Source organism: Miniopterus natalensis, chromosome 18, assembly GCF_054644295.1.
Source record: "Miniopterus natalensis isolate mMinNat1 chromosome 18, mMinNat1.hap1, whole genome shotgun sequence".
NCBI lineage: Eukaryota > Metazoa > Chordata > Mammalia > Chiroptera > Miniopteridae > Miniopterus > Miniopterus natalensis.
In genome coordinates, this window is record NC_142098.1 from 34,946,708 (window position 1) to 34,966,386 (window position 19,679).

General features: G+C 53.3%; 2 protein-coding genes across 2 annotated transcripts; one reads left to right on the top strand and one right to left on the bottom strand.

Annotated features, from left to right (window-relative positions):
• Positions 1-85: 85 nt before the first annotated feature.
• On the top strand, positions 86-13,107 carry ITPKC (inositol-trisphosphate 3-kinase C). Its single transcript, XM_087826707.1, has 7 exons — positions 86-1,309; positions 5,273-5,372; positions 7,289-7,502; positions 8,028-8,232; positions 10,069-10,170; positions 10,743-10,814; positions 11,610-13,107. Exons 1-7 carry the CDS (start codon positions 182-184, stop codon positions 11,811-11,813), a joined length of 2,025 nt encoding a protein of 674 aa, XP_087682833.1. The 5' UTR covers positions 86-181; the 3' UTR covers positions 11,814-13,107.
• Positions 13,108-13,113: 6 nt separating this feature from the next.
• On the bottom strand, positions 13,114-19,579 carry ACTMAP (actin maturation protease). Its single transcript, XM_016209225.2, has 7 exons — positions 19,385-19,579; positions 18,617-19,179; positions 17,022-17,090; positions 16,417-16,541; positions 15,963-16,092; positions 15,805-15,875; positions 13,114-15,007 (listed from the first exon to the last, which is right to left on the bottom strand). The coding sequence occupies exons 2-7, from the start codon at positions 18,931-18,933 to the stop codon at positions 14,685-14,687; spliced, it is 1,035 nt and encodes a 344-aa protein (XP_016064711.1). The 5' UTR covers positions 18,934-19,179; positions 19,385-19,579; the 3' UTR covers positions 13,114-14,684.
• Positions 19,580-19,679: the final 100 nt, after the last annotated feature.

Below are 19,679 nucleotides of genomic sequence, written 5' to 3' on the forward strand. Positions count from 1 at the left end.
TGGGCGGGGCTTCGGGGCTTTCCCCGGGAGGGGGAGTATCGGTTAACCACTGCGTGGCCTGGCGGACTGGAGATCCGCGGGCCGGAACCCGCGAGTCGGGGCTCCCCAGCCACACCCCTTTCGGGATTTAAAGGGCCAGGAGGGACTGGGTTGGGCCGAAGTCCGAACCGAGGGAGCGGGCATGAGACGCTGCCCGTGCCGGGGGAGTCTGAACGAGGCCGAGGCCGGGGCGCTGCCGGGGGCGGCCCGCATGGGGCTGGAGGCGCCGCGAGGGGGGCGGCGACGGCAGCCGGGGCAGCAGCGACCTGGGCCCGGCACCGGGGGCCCGGCGGGGCTGCCGGAGGGGGGCGGGCCCCTGGCCCGGACCGGGGAGTCCTGCCTCCACTCCGAACGCGAGAAGGCCGGCCTCGGGCCTGAACCGCGGACGGACGGACTGGCTGAGCCCGAAGCAGCTGGCCTCGCAGCGGAGACGGAGCGGCCCAGGCAAAAGACGGAGCCAGACAGGTCCAGCCTCCGGACACATCCAGAAAGGAGCAGCCACTGGTCAGACCTGGAGACACCCGGTTCCTGGACGGAGACTGGGACAGATGGATTTTGTACCGATCCACGTATGTCCGACCTCCAGCCTCAGCCAGAGGGGGCCAGACTCTCGACACAGCCAGGCGTTGATGGGCCCTGGACAGAGTTAAAAATACATGGATCACAGACCCAGCCAGAGAGGTCCGAGCCCTGGGCTGATAACCTCTGGACCCACCAGAAGAGGTCCAGCCTTCGGACTCAGCCAGGGGGGGCCTGGAGGGAACTGTACATTGATGGCTCCAGGACACAACAGGATACTGAAGACCCCTGGACAGAGTCTCACACTGATGGCTCCCAGATACAACAGGATACTGAAACAGCCTGGGAACAGGTTGACACTGATGGTTTCCCAGCACAACAAGCTCCTGATAGCTCCTGGACACAGCTTAGCACTGATGGTGCACAGACACACGATACTCATGGACCCCAGACTGAGCCTGGGACAGACTGCCTTTTGGGGGAGCCCAACCAAGATGGCCCATTAGCAGAACCAGAACCTGAGGAGCTGGTGACTCACCTGTACTCTCACCTGGAGTATAACTCCCTGACCCCTGTGCCCCGCCTCATCATCACTCCTGAAACCCCTGAGCCTGAGGCTCAGCCAGTGGGACCCCCCTCGGGGGTTGAGGTGGGCAGTGGCGGCTTCTCCTCTGCCTCCTCTTTCGACGAGTCTGAGGATGACGTGGTGGCCGGGGGTGGAGGTGCCAGCGACTCAGAGGACAGGTCTGGGGTGAGTGGGACCCATCCTACCCTTAAGCCACATCCCCCCAGACCCCTTATTCCCCTGCCTTTGCTTTGAGAAGTTCTCTAGCACCTGTCAGTAATTTCATCCCCAAGCACTTCCATCCATTTACCTCCTCCCTCTGACAGCTGGGTTACTAATCCACTGGGTTACTAACCCTCCTCCTAATCCTCTCACCCCCTCACCCATTGCCTCCCCTTCCCCCTCACTTACTGCCTCCAGTCCCGAAGTTTCAAGTGGACAGCCACTGGCTGACTTCATGCCCAGGAATCGTGCGATGTGAGTCTGTGTGTGTAGACACATTTTTTCAGCAGGGGTCCATGACTTCTGTTGGATCCTCTGGACTGTGATGTGTGACCCCAAAATCTGAAGAGCACTAGTATAGGGGGACAGAAAAGGTGCACTTTCTACCCCAAATTTCTTAGTCTGGGGTCTGTGGCTGTCTTAAGGAGTCCTGAACCTTCACCACCCTTAGCCCGTTCATTTGTAGGGAGTGAGTCCTCAGCTTTTATCAGATTCACAAAGGGCTGTGTAAACCCAAAATGCTAAGGGATCCCTTCAATCTAGCCAAGGGACCCTCCAGTCTCCCCATTGTCCCCCAGCTCTCCATGGGGCGCTGGCAAACTCCTGTTTACGTTCTTCACCCTCACCCCCAGCTTGGGTGCGGCTCTCCCCTGGTGAATCAGGAGGGCTGGCAGGGCAGGCTCAGGAGAGTCAGGTGTGAGAGCCTCCCATGGGTCCGCCCACTGGGTCCTCCTATTGTTCTGGGGTCCCGGGCTGGAGTCTACCCTTACCGCCCTCACCCCACATGCCTCCCTTAGGTACATGCTCACACATGTGGCCACAGATGTGAGAGACAGACCTGCCTCAGCGTGCCTATGCCAGAGCAAGGGAACTGTCTGTCATCGCCGTTCCCTCTGCCTACTCTCTCACCTCCTTGGTGTCTCAGAGCAGCTGAGCTGGAAGTGAATGAACCCCCCCTACTCATGCCCAGCCCTGTGTTAATGCTCCTTGCTCATATTAACTCATTTAATTCTCACAGCAGCCCTAGGAGGTAGATTCTATTATCTCATTTTATAGCTGAGGAAACTGAGGCACGGAGAGGTCAAAGACACTTGTCCCAAGTCACACACCTGGGAAGACACAGAGCTGAGATTCAGACTCTTCCTGAATACCAGGCACTTTTCTAAGTGCTTTCTATGTGTTCACTCTTTGAATCCCTATAACAGCACTATGAGATTGGGATTGTTATTATTTCCATTTTACAGATGAGGAAAGTAAGGCCTGGAGAGGTGAAGTCACTTCAGGATTGGCCAAGTGTGGTTGGAACCAGAACTGAGGACTCTAACTCAGTGCTGGCTGAGTGTAAAACTCAGTTATTTTAACCCTTGCAGGGTGTGGATCTGTCCCTAACTTACTTTCCTCCCAGGTCTCCTGTCTCCAGTTTTTTCTCATCCTTCCAGAATCTTCCTCCATGGCCCACCTGTGATCAACTTTTGAACTTTGCCTGCTCCAGCGCCTCTGATGGCTCCCCAGGGCCTTCCTGATAGAGATCAGGAGTTCAGTCCTATGTTCAGAGCTTCCTGTCTCCAGGCTCCTTCCCATGTTCAGCTTCCCCTCTCCCCCCACCCCCTGCTGTAACAAAGCTGGAGTACACACTGTTCCTCGAACACCCTGCTGCCATCCTGCGTCTACTCATTGCTCAAGCTGTTCCTGCTGCGCAGAATACCCTCGCTTCCTTCTCTCTTCATTTTGAAACCCCATCTGACCTTAAAGGTCCAGCTACTTTCTTCTTTTCTTCCTCCCTCCCTTCTCAAATCCATTCCATCCTTCTAATCAGACAACAAACAGTCCCTGAGCTCCTACTATATGTCGGGCCCTATGTTGGCTTTGCTGGGGACACAGCAGGTGATTGAGACACTACCCTCATGGAGCTCCCAGGGCCATGGAGGAGGCAGACCCATCATCAGGCTGTGACAGCTCAGAGTGGTCAGGGCTGGGATGGAGGGAGCCCAGGGGGTTGTGGGAGTCCAGAGGAGGTGACTGCCAGACCTGGGGTATCAGAGAGGGCTTCCTGGAGGAGGGGGCATGTGAGCTGAGACCACCATGAAACCATCTGAGAAAGCCCAGATTAACCGTCAGATCTAAGAAAAAAGAGAGAATACTGAATCTGCTTATGACAAAAAAAAAAAAAAAAGATTTCAACTAACCTCCTTCAATCCAAGCAACATTTTTGGAGTACCTGTTGTGTGCCAGGCCATGGGCTGGGACACAGTCATAATCATGACAACCCCAGTCCCTGCCCTCAGAGCTTGTTGGCTAGCAGGGGTATAGTGGGTAAGCCCAGGTCAGGGGGAAGGGGTCAGACCAGAGGTAGAACTGTGTGTTTTAGGCAAGTGACTTCACCCCTCTGAGCCTCGTTTCTTCCTCTGTAACAGTCAACAGTTCTCCTGGGGTTGTGTGTTTAGGATTAAGTAGGTTATGGCACACTGAGTCTTTGTCATTATGCCTGGAATGTTCCAGGTGCTTAGTAAACAGGAACCTTTATTAATCACCTCCTCTCCACTCCCAGCAGCTGGAGGGGGTAGGGGGTAGGGAATAGCTCTTCCTGAATCCCGCAGTCCAGCACCCTGACTCTGCTTGACCTTCCCACCTCAATTAGATGTCTGCTAGGTAGCTGGGCTCTGAGGGAGTGGGGGAGAGCGTGGCCTTGACCCTGGGATGGTGGGAGGTAGGAGGGATGAGCAACATGGCTTCCTTTCAGGAGAGGACCCATCCTCCCAATACTTGCTCAGGGCCTGCTGTGTGCTTGGAGCGGGGAATGTATTTGAGTGTGCATGGGCACGTGAATTGGACACCCAGTCTCAAGAAGTTCTTGGTTGAGTCAACGTGATACAACTAAGCCCCTGTTTTCTATTTGCTTCTCTGGTTTTCTCTCTTTCTCTCTATTCTCTGTTTCTTTTTCTTTCTCTGCCATTACTTTGTATCTGTCTCCCTTTCTGTCTTTCTCTTCTAGCGACTCTGTGTCTGTCTCTGTGTTATTCAGAATAGGTCAGGATTTGCTGTAGTAACAAGCACCCCCCCACACACACCCTAACCTAACCTAACCTAACCTAACCTAACCTAACCTAACCTAACCTAACCTAACCTAGTGATTTGGAATAACAAAGGATTATTTTTGCTCATCCTTCATGTTGACCATGGTCAGTGGTGGGTGAGTGGCCTGAGGAAGCCTCCACTTCTCTTCCCGCCCTTTCTACAATAGCAAAAAGAACATAGAGTCACGCATTGGCTTTAAAGCTTCCACCCGAAAGTGACACTTCTGCTCATATTTCATTGGCCACAGCAGGTCAATAACCCTAAGTTCAAGAGGGCAGGGACATGGCTGCGAGGGGTAGGGCTGGAGCTATTAGGTGAGCCCCTCTCATGACTCCCGCAGTCTCTGTCTTTGTCCATGTCTCTCTGTCTCTGTCATCACTTTGTCACCTGTCTCGGTTTCTTCTCTTTCTGTGATTCAGCCTCCATTCATCAACCCCTGCCTCTGTCATTTTCTCCGGAAGGTCTCACTTGGTTTTGGGACAGAGATGAGGCTTCCGACTTTTTGGTGCGTGTATGTGTATGTGGGAGGTTTGGGGGTTGCTTGTTACTGCAACAAAACCTGACCTATCTTTACTCTTTGGAAAAGGACAGAGAGACACAAGTACAAAGGAAGTGATGACAGGGACAAGTGGACAGAGACTCTTCCCCACCTTCGTGGAGACCTTTGGGGGATCTTGTGATCACTGGAGTAAGGGCCTGGCTCACCCCAGCCAGCTTGGGAGCATTGATCCCAGGAAGCCCCCTGGCCTTGGAAAGGTCCCAGGTTCACCTTCATTCCCTCTCATGGCAGTACCTGTATCCCCTTCCCTCCCTGGCCTCAGTCCTGACCCCACCCTGCTCTGCTCCACACAGAATAAGCCCTGGAGGAAGCTGAAGACAGTTCTGAAGTATTCGCCCTTCGTGGTCTCCTTCGGAAAACACTACCCTTGGGTCCAGCTGTCCGGACATGCTGGTGAGAGCAGGGGGCAGAGGAGGGCAGGGGGCAGACAGGGCTGGTCAGAGACACCTGGGCTGGGGACAGAAAGCTGTAGAGCTACTCTCTCTAGTTCATTTTCCCCATCTGTAAAATGGGTTTTGTGACAGCCCCTGTCTCATGGGGTTGTTATTGGAAATGCTTAGGCCTGGGCTGGGCCATTTATACATTAGAGTTGAGGGCTGTTCCCTGTTATCCCAGTGTTGGGGTTTGTGTGTGTGTGTGTGGGTGTCCTCGACCCTGGGGACAAGTGGGCCTGGGCTTAAATCCTACTTCTGCTCTTTATTTGTGGGTGATCCTGGTCAAGTTACTTTCCCTCACTGGGTCTCAGTTTCCTCATCTGTAACATGCAGATAATTGTGACAATTGCCCCCCCTTTCAGAGTTAACTGAAGGGTTAAAATGAAAATGTATATGAGACTGAGAAACAGGCCCCTCATATATATATAAATTATCATTCCCCGTCCTTACCTTGTGTCCAGAGCTTACTAGGCCCCCAGTAAACAACAGTTGTGATGGTTTCTTCCCAGGGCTTAGCACAATATCTCCAGCCCATAGTGGCACAGTGCCTAGCATATGCCTAGCATGTAGCATTTTTTGTAAAGGGCGAGATAATTAGTAAACTATTCACCTCTGCGGTGGCCACATGAGAGCAGCCATAGATAATACATACACATGTGAATGTGTGTTCCAATAAGACTTTATTTACAAAGACAGGCAGTGGGATGGACTAAACAGACAGTGTCCACTAGCAAAGAGAGACAGGGAGAGAACTCATCTGCCATGTTCGTCCTTAGATCTGAGTCAGAGAAAAGGCAAGGCTCCCCTGAAACTGTAAACACTGGCCTGCCATCAATATATGTCCTAGTTACTATTACTGAGTTTAAAAAACACACACCAATAAACCAGAAAACTCAAAACTTAGTGGTAGTTAAACATAAACAAAACTTAGTGCAATAAAAGTTCCATTTTATTACACTCACAGGTTTTGGGATTGGGAATTCAGACAGGGAATGGCAGGGATGGCTTGTTGCTGCTCCGTGATATCTGGGGACTCAGCTAGGGCAACTTGAAGGCTGCAAGCTGGAAACTTTTGGAGGGTTATCCACTCACATGCCTGGCAGTTGATGTTGACTGTTGGCTGGGTCTCAGTTGGGACTCCTGGCTGGAAAGCCTATGTGTAGCTGCTTGGGCTTCCTTATAGTATGGTGGCCTTGAGTAGCAAGATTTCTTACATGGCAGCTCAGGACTGCAAAGTGTCTCTGCCAACAAAGTGGAAGCTGCATCTCCTTACATGACCTAGACTATGGAGTTGTACAATGTTCCTTTTGCCATAAGCCCTCCCAGATTCAAGGGGGGAAGAATGAGATTCCTCTTGCTGGAGAATGGCAAAATTCTAGGAGTGAGTGGGACAGAAACTATTGTTGTACCATCTTTGGAAAATATAATCTGAAAATACAACCTGCCTCAGTAAGAATTATAATTCTAATCTACACTTAAGTATCTGCATGGTCCAGGAAATGCTAGATTTGTAAATTAACTTAAATAGGCCCCAGTTGTTGGCATTCTGAGACTCCAGGCAGAAGCAAATGCATATCTGCTCTGGAGAGTCAGGCTCTTGACTCACATCTCACAAAAATTCCCACAACTGATTGTGAGCTCACAGTCCAAAATTACAAAACAAATGAGGACACAATCTGCTCTGAAGAGGACTTTGTTTAAACAAATAGGCCCTTCCCTTGCTACCCCTGGCCTAGATTTTGAGAGTTGCAGGGAAAGAAAGTATTGCAGAAGGGTCAAGCAAAATGACAGTGGCCAGGATCTGATGCACATGGGAGATGGGGATTCTCTTGCTGATACAGTTTCTGACCCTCTCATTGACTATACTGCTCATAGGGAACTTCCAGGCAGGAGAGGATGGTCGGATCCTAAAGCGTTTCTGTCAGTGCGAGCAGCGCAGCCTGGAGCAGCTGATGAATGACCCCCTGCGGCCTTTCGTGCCGACCTACTATGGCGTGGTGCAGAGGGATGGCCAGACCTTCAACCAGATGGAAGATCTCCTGGCCGACTTCGAGGGCCCCTCCATCATGGACTGCAAGATGGGCAGCAGGTGCGGTCAGGGACAACCCTGAGGCAGAGGTAGAGGGTCAGGGGTGGGCATTTTTTGAGGATAGTGCCAAGTCAGTCGTTAAAGTGATTGTACATACGTTCCCACCAGCAGTGTGAGTTCCAGTTGTTCCATCTTCTCATCAACACTTGGCATTACCTGTTTTATTAATTTTAACCATTGTGGTGAGCGTTTCTTTATTGTTTTATTTCTGTTTTTCTGTTGACCAAAGGAGCTGAGTGTTGACTGGCGATTTGGAAAGTGCCTGTTTGAATATTTCGCCCGTTTTTCTATTGGGCTCTCTTTTCCTCTTTGATTTGTAACTCTTTGTATGTTCTGGACAGAAGTCCTTCGTTGGAGACATACACACACCTACACACATATTCTCCAATCTCCCATTTCACTCTCTTAATACTGTTTTTTGATAAAGAGAGTACTTTTCAGTTAGTCCAATTTGTCAACTTTTTCATTATGGTTAATAGCTTTGTGCTTAAGAGATGCCTCTTTGTCATATCTTCTGTGTCCCAGGACCTACCTGGAGGAGGAGCTGGTGAAGGCTCGAGAACGGCCCCGGCCCCGCAAGGACATGTATGAGAAGATGGTGGCTGTGGACCCTGGGGCCCCCACCCCCGAGGAGCATGCCCAGGGTGCCGTCACCAAGCCCCGCTACATGCAGTGGAGGGAGACTGTGAGCTCGACCTCCACCCTGGGCTTCCGCATTGAGGGCATCAAGGTGAGGTCCAGGAGCTGCTGGCCTGTCGCTAGAGGGCTGGGAACTAGGTCTAGGCAGGGCTTCTCAGGGAACAGGGGCGCCAGGGAAAACTGGAAAGAAGCAAGATCTGCAGGGAGCACAGGAGACTGCGGAGGGTGAAAAGATGGGCCTGGGGGAGATCCTGCTTCTCTCACCCCCACATCAATCAGCAACCAAGTTTTGTTTATCCCTCTGCCTGAGCATCTCCTGAGTCCATCTTCTTCCCTCCCCACGGCCCTGTCTTCTCCCACCCCAGCCTCCTCTGGTCCATCGTCCAACACAGCAGCTGGAGTGATCCCTTTTCCCCCTCATGGAGAAAGATTTCCTCCCTCCCTCCCTCCCTCCCTCCCTCCCTCCCTCCCTCCCTCCCTCCCTCCCTCCCTCCCTCCCTCCCTCCCTCCCTCCCTTTTGGTAAATTAAGTTTGTTTGAATAAATATTCACACCATTCAAAAGTCAAAATAATGTTATAAAAGGTGTACAAGAGAAATCTCTCTGCCAACCCCGCTGCTGTCCTTCCCATCTGTCCCTCCACCCCTCACCTGCTCACAGGGAATCACTTTACCAGTTTCTTATATTTCTCCCTGCAAATACAAATGCAATTGTGTATCCTAAAATTTCCTCCCTTCCTTACACAAAAGGTGGCATAGTCCCAGAGAGTTGCCGTATCATTCCATAGAGTCTTCTCTCTCTCTCTCCCTCTCTCCTTCCCTCCCTCCCTCCCCCCCCCCCTCTGTAATAGCTCTTTGTGGATGTGCCACAGTCCCCTATAGATTGCCACCCAGGTTGCTTCCATTTTTGGCCATTACAAACAACGCCTCGGTGGATCACTTTGTACGTAGGACATTTGCAAGCACGAAGGTTTAGCTGGAGACTAGATTCCCAGAAGCAGGACTACTGGGTGAAAGATGAAATGCACTGGGGATATTACTAGAGGTTGCCAAACCCTTTCTGTAGGTGGTGTACCATCGTGTGTCCCACCAGCAGTATACAAATGCCTATTTCCTTACGCCTCGCCTCCTCCAGGGCCTAGCCTCACCTCTTACCCCGCTCTTCCTCCTTATCTACCTGCAGGCCACAGCGAAGCACTTCATTGCCTTGAAAGGGTCCTGCTCCCCTGCCACAGCGCCTTTGCACATGCTGTTCCCTCTGACAGGGCTGCTTGTCCCCCTGCTGTTCCCTGGTTGGCTCCCAGTCATTCTCTTTTCACTTCCTCCTTCCCTTCTCCTAGCTCCCTGTACTCCTTCATTTTTCTCGTCTCCCATTGTGATGCTCTTGCTCAATATCTGTCTTCCTCATCTGACCATGTCAGTCCTGTTACCTCCCTGTTAGCAGTGCCCACCTCGCACTTGGCACATTAGTCTCATTTGTTGAGTGCTTGCTTACTATGTGCCAGGCACTGTGCTATGCATCCTGCATACCCAGTCTCCCCTATTCCTACCAACTTTAGCAAGTAGATACCAACACAATTCCCATTTTCCAGATGAGGAAACTGAGGGTGAGACAGGTGAAGTGACTTGCTTAAAGCCACCCAGCCAGGAAGTAGCAGGGTCACAATTCAAAGCCAGGTTTACCCCCCTCCAGAGCACACCTGGCTAGTTTGGCTCAACCAGGGGGTTTAAGGTTAGATTTGAAAAGATTAGCTGCTCAGGAGTGTGACTTGGGGCTGGGTTGGTCTGAGCTGTGCAGGTGGGCTGGCTTCTGCTGACCAACAGGTGAATATGGGGGCAGGCAGGTGCCCCTACGGGGTGCCTGAGGTGGTTGGTGTTGGGTGTGGTAAGGAAAGTTGTGACACTGCGCCTTCAACCCCTGCCCTGCAGAAAGCTGATGGGACTTGCAACACCAACTTCAAGAAGACACAGGAGCTGGAGCAGGTGACAAAGACGTTGGAGGACTTTGTGGATGGGAACCATGGAATCCTGGTGAGTGGGACACCCATGCTCCAAATTTAGCAGTTCAGGACCACCACTGTCATTGTTGCCCCATCACTGGTCTGCTCAGGGCCAAGGTTGGCTGGTGTTGCTCACCACCTGTGGTCAGTGGGGGGCTTGGCCAGGGCTGGCTGGTGTAGAATGGCCCTGCTCATATGTCTGGTGGTCTTGTATGATGGCTTGGCCACTTGACTCTCATGATCCAGCAGGCCAGCGTGGGCTTGTTTTCACGGTGGAAGCAGGTGGCCAAGGGAACAAACAAAACTGCAAGTCCTCTTGATGGCTAAGCCACCCTCATTTCTGCCATGTTCTATTAGCCAGAGCAAGTCATGACCAAGCTTAGATTAAAGGGAAACAGACTCCACCTCTTGATGGAAGGAGCTGCTAGGAATTATGGGTATTCATGTAATCTACTAATCTTACCCTTGTCTGTGCCTCCCATTTTCCCCGTGGCTCCCCTTATTCCATCCTCGCCGGGTATGGGATGAGGTCAGATCTCAAGGTGGGTGTGGGTAAGGACCCACAAAGTCCCAATGCTAACCAAAAAACTCCCTCTCAAACAGAGAAAGTATGTGGCACGACTACAAGAACTCCGCGAAGCTCTGGAGAACTCTCCCTTCTTCAAGACCCATGAGGTGCGAGCCCTGGCCGCCACAGCAGCAGGGGGTTCTGTGTGTGTCTATGAGGTGGGGGTGGGTTGGGGTCCAGAGTGGAGCTGTGTCTGGGTTCCCTGGGGGCAGTGCGGTTTGAAATCCAGTTAGGAAAGGGAGGAGTGTGCAATTGTGGAGTTAGATGAAGGCAAGGAAACTGCTATTTCTAATTAGAAAAATAAAACCAGCATCTCAGGGCCACATGCCTACCCCACGGGCACTCAATAAGTGTGTGGATCATAGAATGCTGCCAGCGATCCCAGGAGGTAGGGCTGTGACCCCTCCCTCATTCTACAGATGGGAAAACTGAGGCCTGGAGAAAGGAAGCCACTTCCCTGGGGTTACCAGCAGCATTCGGCAAGGAGAAGGCATAGTCCACTTCCTTAGTCCCCACTGGACTCTCCTGACCCATTGAGGATATTGCAGGCATTTGAGTTTGTACCTCAGCGTGAAAAATGGCACCAGTTAATATCTGTTGTGCATTTGCTATACTGGCAACTGTTCTAGGTGCTTTGTATTCATACATGTAATATGCACAGCAACTTCTGAGGTAAATGGCAGTATTATTCCCTTATCCCCACTTTGTATATCAGGAGGCACAGGCAGATATCTTGTCACCTGTCCAAGGCAGAACAGCCTGTAAGTAGCAGAGGGAGGATTTGAACCCAGGCAGCCTGGCTCCAGAGTTCATGCTGTCAACCACCCTGCTCAGATGCGCCTTGGGAGGGGACCTTGGCCAAAGCTTGCTCTGCCCCTAACCTCCCACCTGCCTCCCTGTAGGTGGTGGGCAGCTCCCTTCTCTTTGTGCACGACCACACTGGCCTGGCCAAGGTTTGGATGATCGACTTTGGCAAGACTGTGGCTCTACCTGACCACCAGACACTCAGCCACCGGCTACCCTGGGCTGAGGGTAATCGTGAGGATGGCTACCTCTGGGGCCTGGACAACATGATTCATCTTCTTCAGGGGCTGGCCCAGAGCTGACCCGCTTGCCTGCTGCCAGGATTATTTATTGGATGGTACTCAGCTGACTGGAGGAGACCCAAGGGTGTGGGGGCCTGAGGTCGGCTGTGGAGACACTGACCTCTGGGACAGGAGACTGTGGTACCCCACCCAAGCCCGTTGTGGAAGATCTGAAGGGCTTTGGAGACCAGGTAGTGCCCGGCCCTTTCATGATCCAGGCGTTGTAAGGACTGGAGAGTGGACATGACATGGCTGGGTCCCACTGTGGGTCAGAACAAGACTGGGTCCTCTGACCAGCCAGGAAGGTTCCTGAGGGGCTGCTGGAGCCACAGCTAAACCATATACCCTGAAAGAACACCATTCAGATGCTGTAGGCTACAGGCCTGACATGCCTGTCACCATAGGAGTAACTGTAATCACTGCTCTTTGTCAGCCCCCCGTCTACAAGTGGGCACTGAGGCCAGGGACCAGTCAGCTTCATCTGTGCCCGGAGGACCAGACCTCATTTGTGAACAAATGCAGGAGCCTCCTGTCTGCCTGGGAGCTTTATGGCCCCATTTCTTCATCTGGAGGCCCACCAAGTGCTGACAGAGGCTCTGAGGAGGGTGTGACACCATGGGACTGGCCTGCAAGCTGATGCTGCTGAGCAGAGTCCAGTTCACCCTGTCCTGCCTTCCCCTGTCCCCTTGGGATCCTCCCTGCTCCTGGGAGAACTCTGCTGACCCCCTACAGACCAAAACCGCAGCCACATCCTGTGCCAGCACTGTGACCAGCACAACCTCATTCCTTTGGCACCACCTCAGCCTCGGGGACTTCCTTCCTCCCCTTACCATGTTAGGTCCCCTTCCTCCTAGCTGACTGAGGTGGCAGGGGCAGGGAAGCCTGCTTGGGAATCAGCTGCCTTCCTTTGGTGGCCCCATCCCACCCCAGGCCCCTGCCAGAAGTGCCCGGCTTGAGTCAGAGGTTCAGGGTGGGTGGGGCTGCTGGCGGTGACCCCAGGCTCACAACCTGGCCCAAACCAAAGACCCCAGCACCGTGAGCTGAGTGGTGCCCCTCTTCCCTCTCCTCCTGTACTTGTAACTGGCTACCTGGTCCACAGGGCTGGGCTGGGGAGGACAGGCACCTCCCTCTTTGAGTCAAAACTCTAATGTAGTCTTCCAGGGCTCGGGAGCACGTTCCTTTTCTACTGACCTTTATACTTATTTATATGAGACAGGTAGTTGTTAGATGGGGGCAGTGCTGGGAAACTGGAGGCAACATCGCCTCACTGCCTTCCCCCCATGAGGACCCCCCCAATAAACAGGACATTCAAAGCCAACTTTGTGGATTTTATTTTTTTTTGGCATCTGGGGTGTGTGGGCTCAAAGCTCATAATCTTGAGCATTCATTTGGGGTGGGGTAACAGGACAGTGCCTGGTTTGGGGGGTTTGGTAGAGATGCAGGCTCGAAGCGTTCACCAAGCTGCTCCTCTTGTGCTGGCTCTGCTAGGTAAGGCAGGGTAACTGTAGTGACCAAGAGAGTGCCGAGCCCTCCAAGGACAGTACACTACAGTGCCAGCCACTGTTGTCAGGGCTGGGAAGGGGAGGTGCAGGTGGAAGCGCCAGGACCCAGATGGAGGTGTCCCCACTTCTGGTTAGAAACACTTAATAAGCAAAAAGCACTATATACTGTGTAGTCTCTCTAGAGTCCCTTTGCACTGAAGACACAGAGGTGGCCAAGACAGACCTGTTCCTCCCCTTTCAGAGGGAGGCAACAGGTATTCATTAAACTAATCTCTCTAAAAATAGGTGTCTACTGACCTAGGTATTTATACTGTGCAGGGACTGCCCGATTTGAATCCTCACCCAGCCACTCCCCAAGCCATGTGACCTTAAGCCAGTGATTGCATTCCTCCAAGCCTGTCTCCATCTGTGAAATGGGCAGGACTAGCACCTTAGAGGGCTGGAGGAGTTAATGAGTTAACACAGGTGAAGAGGTTGGCACATTTAACTGCTCTCAGGAACATTTCCTTTTTGTTTTTAAAGGAGAACAGATGCGGGGGAGGGGCCTCGCCCTGGCTGAGGGAACCATGCACGAGGAAGTGATGAGCCAAGCTGGTGTAGGGGTTCAGAACAAGTCACCCCAAGATGTGCCTCTGTGGTATGCAGGCTGTTGTGAGCCGGGGCAACCAAGACTGCAGGCTCAGTGCAACCTCCACCCAACCCGCCCTTAACTACCTAGAATTTGAGTTAGGGGTCTTGCCCATAGACTGAGATAACCTCTGACCTATCTATAGGGCAGGGTAAACTTCTAATTGCTGAACATCTGCTCTTTCTATCCTGCAATGACCTTCCTCCCGCTGAAGCCCCAAGAATGGCACATATACTTCATCTTCCCTGTCTTGGAACCTCTCATGTATGTGGGTTCCCATGTGTATGTATGTATTAAATTTCGCTACTTTCTTGTTATCCTGTCTCATGTAGACTTAGACCAGATGAAAGAACCTTGGGGGGAAAGTATCTTCCTCTCCCACACTGGAAAGCTGAGGAGTTCTGGTCAGCAGAAGGCTGCAGTGGGGTGCACTGGGGACCTAAAAGGTCACTGTGGCTGGTGGCAGGAAATGTGAGGAAGAACAGCCTGGGATAAGGTGAGCTGAGACTTGGAGTTTAGTCTTCCAAACTTCTGGCTCTAACCCCAGCCTGCACAGTAGGTGCTTAATACTGAGGGGATGGGTTTGGGGAGCTGGGAGGATGCCCAGGCTTAAGAGTAGGCTGGGGGGACCCTGCATGATCTCTGGCTGGAGGTCCTCAAGAGATCCACCTCAAACCCTCAGGTGGTCACACAAAGGGAAAAGCTGGGGTCCGGGCCCCATCACCCCCAGTTCAGGGCTGCAGCAGGCTAGTGGCTGGAATCCTATGGTCTGAGGAGCAGGGCCTGGCCACAAAGGCCAGCCCGTACCCCACCAGCAGGCACCACATATGCTCGGCCATCAGTGGCCCGAGAGGGTGAGAAGTCCGTCAGCTGCAGGTTGCTATCCCGGACTTGGTCATAGTCCCACAGCTGGTAGTGCCAACTCTTGCCCTGCTTGGAGAGAAGATAGACTGCTCCCAGCAAGTCTTCCTCTGGCAGGGATGGTGGCTGGCAGGGCATGCTGGGCACTGGGTGAAACAGGCCCGGCAGCTCGGGGTCCTCAACATAGCCGGAGCTTGGCACACCCTGCACACCCAGCAGGACCCCTGCAAGAAGGGGAGGCTGTGAGTGGGGGCTGAGCCCTGATGAGGTGCTGGGGCTCACTGAGCTTCCCCCCTAGTCCTCCAGGGAAGGTGCTACCTAGTTCCCTACATTACAGAAAAGTCGGTGGGGGCCATTGGCACACAGCTGGGCTGGGATCTGGAGCCAGTATGTCTGGCTCCAGAGCTGCACGCATTTTAAGTCCTGCCTCCTACAGCCTGTCAGCACTAGGAGGTGGAGAGAAGACATTAAACAGAGCAAACATCATCACCCAGTCCTCTCCAGCTGTCCAGGAGGGAGACATTGGGAATGGAGCCCTCAGGCCAGAGCCAGAGGGGGCTGAGCAGAGCTCTGATCCAGGCCACCCGATGGGCACAAATCTATCCTTCTTCCAGGCAGGTGGAATGACAATGCTGGCCACAACTAATACCCACTGAGATGCGTGCGATGTGCCAGGCACCACTGTTCTAAGAGTTTTCCATGCTCTGCCGAGGAGGCAGCCCTATGAGGTGGGTACTACTGTCACTTCAATTTCCAGATAGGTACATGGAAGCCCAGAGTCAGAGCCTGGAAGTGACAAGACTGGGCCTGGAGTCCAGAATGTTTTGATTCAAAAGTCTGCACGCTGAGCTTGTTTTGAGAAACCCCAACTGGCAGAAACTGAGGCACCCGCTGCCTGCTAGGTCCCTGTCTCAAAGAGTACTAGGGAGGTGCCAGTGCAAGGATGAGGGTATGAGGAGGGGTGATGGGGGAGCTGGGGAGATCCAGGGTGAGGGCACAGGAACACAGGCTGGGGACCCACCTGTGCTCACTGCCCAGTGGGCCTTGTGGCCCTTTCTCCGACATGGCTCGTGATTGAAGTCTTCATCGTAGCTGGTGCTCGAGTTAAGACCAAAGCTGTGGTGTGGCCCAAGGCCCACCCTTCCCCATGCCACCCGTTCCCTTCCTGCCCTGGGATACGGGATGAGCAAGGGACGTCCAGCGACAAGGTGCTGCAGCACACGGTCTCTGTTGGGACCACCTAGGCCGCCATGGAGCAGCTCAGCTTGGCAGCCCAGTGCCTCCTCAGCCAGCCTGCCCATGTCAGCCACTGCAGGGACAGAGCAAACATAGAGCAAGGGATCACTGTGTGCTTTGTACCATGTCAAGGGCTCCTTGGGGACTGGTGCCTCTAATCCTTACTGTGACTGTGAAAAGCATAGAGAGGGTAAGCTGCTTGTCCAGGGCCACGTAGTAGGAGGTGGCAGAGTTGGGCTGGAACCCAGGCAACCTTGCAGCACTGGGTCGGGGTAAGGGCCTGAAGAATGGAACAAGGTCCTCCCACGCACTGTCACCTGGGAGGGTCCCACCCAGCCTCTCCAGTCCATTCCTGGTGAGGAAGGCCACACTTGTGACCCTTCTGCGCCCAACTCACCGGAGAACATCTCTCCCTGGGCAGTGTAGCCTCTCTCCATGGCCATCTGCACGAGTGTTTCCAGGGGGATGCCGCTGGGTGGCACCAGGAGAGTGCCTGCCATCCACAGGGCCACCAACCCACACCTGGGAGAGAGAGGCCCAGCCCCGCAACCCCTAAGTCAGGTCTTTACTGAGCCCCCTCTGCTCTGGAAGCTGGAGTATGGGGAGCAGGAATGTTGCCATGGGGGCGTTCCCCTCCACTTTCCCAGGCCAGGTGAGGAGACCTGATACTCTCGTGGCAGAGAGGCTGGCCAAGTACTGAGGATGAGGGGAAGGGGGAGGAGATATCACCCAGGCTTCCAGGATGAGTAGCTGCCAAGTGGAGTTAGGGATGATGGACCAGATTCATTTGTTCACTCACCTGCTTACTGATTCCAACTCTGTTTACTGCACATGCATCCAGGACCCTGACCTGTTAAGTTCCCCGTCTCCGTCCCCTCCCTAGGGTGCTGAGATGAACCCACTCCTCCCAGCCTCCTGGGTCAGACCTCATTAAGCACAGCAAAGGCAGAGGCTTGGGACACATGGCTGGCAAGGGGTTGGGGCTCCCATCAGGGTACGTACTGAGGGCCTTCTTGGATGAGGGAAGGCAGGTCTGTACAGAAGAGGATCCACTGCAAGTCACTTCTGAAACTGAACCAGAGCCAGACTCGGGTCACAGGAGTCCATCCCCCCGCCCCCCCAGAAGTGAAGGGGAGGAATACAGAGCGAGGCAGCTCCTGGCTACTCCTGGCTTAGTCACTGACTTCCTTCACCGGACAGGGCACTTCCCCTGCCCAGCCTCAGTTTCCTCATCTGCTCAGTGGGAATGACCCTTCCACCTGCTGCTCCCTGCTCCTTCTCTTAGTTACTGAAGGGGCAAAGAGCAGATGTGCAGAAGTTTTGCAACTAGGAGCTAGAGTGATTTGTTAGAGGAAACTTCTCTAAGGAGCGTCTCTATACTCAAACTCGGTGATTTTCCCTTCTTAAGCCTGTTTCTCAGGTTGTTAAATAAGGTAAAAATCCCTTAACTCAGTCAGCCTTGACTAAAACTAGGAAACAAGCTCCAGGCCTAGAGATCACTTTGATAATGAACCCCACCCAGCCCCACCCTCTGGGAGTTAAGGTGTCCCAATCGATTCTTTCCCCTTCCAGGGCTCAGGAGGGTCAGGGAGATGTGCTTAATTTCTATTCTAAGGCGAGTGAAAGGGCAAGGCTGGTTTGGGGGGGACCCTCAGATGACAGGAGGTGACATACAGGATGATGGTTAAAACCATGGAGCCCCATTGCCAGAGTTCAAACTGGGCTCTTCCCCTGCTAAGAACTGTGGCTGATTTCACTGCTATGAGCCTCAGTTTCCTTATCAGAAAATGGGATAAGAGTCCCTACCTCCTAGAGTTGCTGATAGGATTAAATAGTACATACTTAAAAACACAATGCCGGACATACGCTAGGCATGTAATAATGGGTGTTTTCATTTTCATTAAATTTGTCTCATTATGGTTGGGACATTTAGGGCCGATTATCAACTTGCCTAGAAAGCTGGAAGTTTCTTATGAGTCTGGACTTTTCTCTCTTCCCCTCAGCCAGGCAACTGTTAAATCGGGTCCCCACAGCCCAGCCAGGTCTAGCCCCTCCTGCTCAGGTCCCTGGGTGTTCCAGCTTCCTCCTGGGCCCCCAGACTCGAGTCCATGGTTCTCCCGTGACCACAGGACAGTCTCCTTCCCTCACATAGCCCTCCAGGCCCTGCCCACCTGTGAAACCCTATCGTTGCCACTTTCCTGGTTCCATTAAAGAAATATCTGCAAGGCCTTAAAAAGAACATCTCTTCCTTTCACTCTGGGTCTATGCACAAGCTGCTTACTTGCTCAAAAGCACTCAGGGGTCCCCCTCTCCAGGCAGGCCCCACTGGCCCCACCCTGGGTCTGGCACTCCCTCTGACCACTCTGGTGAAGGAAAGGATCTCTCTTACTGGACTAAGTGCTTGTGAGGGCAAGAGCTTTCTTCCTGGCTGAAGGCACATCATCAATGAGGGGGTATAAATAGGGCGCTGAGGCAGTCAGGCTGTTTGACCTTGAGGAAATGGGAAACCCCAGGAGGAGATGGAGGAAGCGATTTGGGGACAGGTGGTTTGGTGAGACCCTGGGTGGGTGGGGTGGGGAAGGGCATGGAGACCCTACCGGTCCTTGTGATGCTTTAGGAGCCTCTTCACGTCTTCTCTGCTGCTGGGGACTGGGCCGGCCTTCTCCAAGGCCTCCTTCAGAAGCTGGCTCTTCTCCAGGCCGAAGACATGAGGGGGAGCAGCACCCGTGGCAGGGGGTGGAGGTGGCAGTGGCGGTGGTGGGGGAACAGGGGTCTGGAGACTTGAGGGAGAGGGTGGCAAGGCTGAGTCCGGAAGATGTGGGGGTGAGGGAGGAGGTGGAACGGTGGAGGCCTGGGATGCAGGGGTTCTTGGAGAGATTGGGGGCTCTAGGGGAGAAGAGCATGAAGAAATCATTTTGGAGTCAATGGCATGGGCTGGAAGGATGGGAGAGAGAAGTATCCTCCAAAATGGGTTGGTCTCAGGGATGGAGATTTTGAAGGTTTTAGAGCGGAGTTCTGGAATTGGGGGGATAAGCAATGGGGCTAAAACATGGAACCATGGACGCGGGGATTGGGGCTGACTCGAATCAGGAAGGCTCTGAGGGCTAACAGGGCGGGGTCCTTTGATCCGGAACCAGGTCTGTGCTATGCAGTAGTTGGGCTGCAAGGTCGAAACAGAGAGATTTAGGAGTTAGTTTATTATCGGGGGCTAGGTTTGGAAACTTGGGGAGTCAGTTTTGGGATACGAAGGCTGACCTGGGGTGAGGAGCCTGAAAGGTGGGATTTAGAGTCCAAAGACCAGATTAAGAATTTAGGCGTTGTCCCCCTTCACATCCCAGCCCCGAGTTTGGAACCTTAGAGCTGACCTTTGAGTCAGAGGTCAAGAGGTCAAAAGGACACCTGGCAGGAAAAATGGCCTAGTTGTGGAGACGGTCTTGGGATCAGCGCGCTACAGGAAGACTCTGTGGGGTAGGGAAGACTCAGAGCTTGGAGGCCGTCAGGAGCAGCGATACCGTTGGAACAGGGAACGGAATCACAAAGTAACACGCACAGCCCCTTCCCCAAATGGCGGCCGCAGCGCGCCGCCTTTCCCATGTTACGTCCTAGGCCTCGCGTGCGCGCCCGCCCCTTTAGCGATCACGTGACAGAGCGCGCCGGGCC

What these genes read in the sequence shown, in the direction of transcription:
- ITPKC (XM_087826707.1), top strand. Translation starts at nt 182, where the DNA reads ATGAGACGCTGCCCGTGCCGGGGGAGTCTGAACGAGGCCGAGGCCGGG. An exon ending in CCAGCTGTCCGGACATGCTG is followed by an intron (nt 5,373 to 7,288) that starts GTGAGAGCAGGG and finishes TACTGCTCATAG; the next exon opens with GGAACTTCCAGGCAGGAGAG. An exon ending in ATGGGAACCATGGAATCCTG is followed by an intron (nt 10,171 to 10,742) that starts GTGAGTGGGACA and finishes CCTCTCAAACAG; the next exon opens with AGAAAGTATGTGGCACGACT.
- ACTMAP (XM_016209225.2), bottom strand. Translation starts at nt 18,933, where the DNA reads ATGATTTCTTCATGCTCTTCTCCCCTAGAGCCCCCAATCTCTCCAAGA. An exon ending in CTCATCCAAGAAGGCCCTCA is followed by an intron (nt 16,542 to 17,021) that starts GTACGTACCCTG and finishes TCTCTCTCCCAG; the next exon opens with GTGTGGGTTGGTGGCCCTGT. An exon ending in CCAGGGAGAGATGTTCTCCG is followed by an intron (nt 16,093 to 16,416) that starts GTGAGTTGGGCG and finishes CTGTCCCTGCAG; the next exon opens with TGGCTGACATGGGCAGGCTG.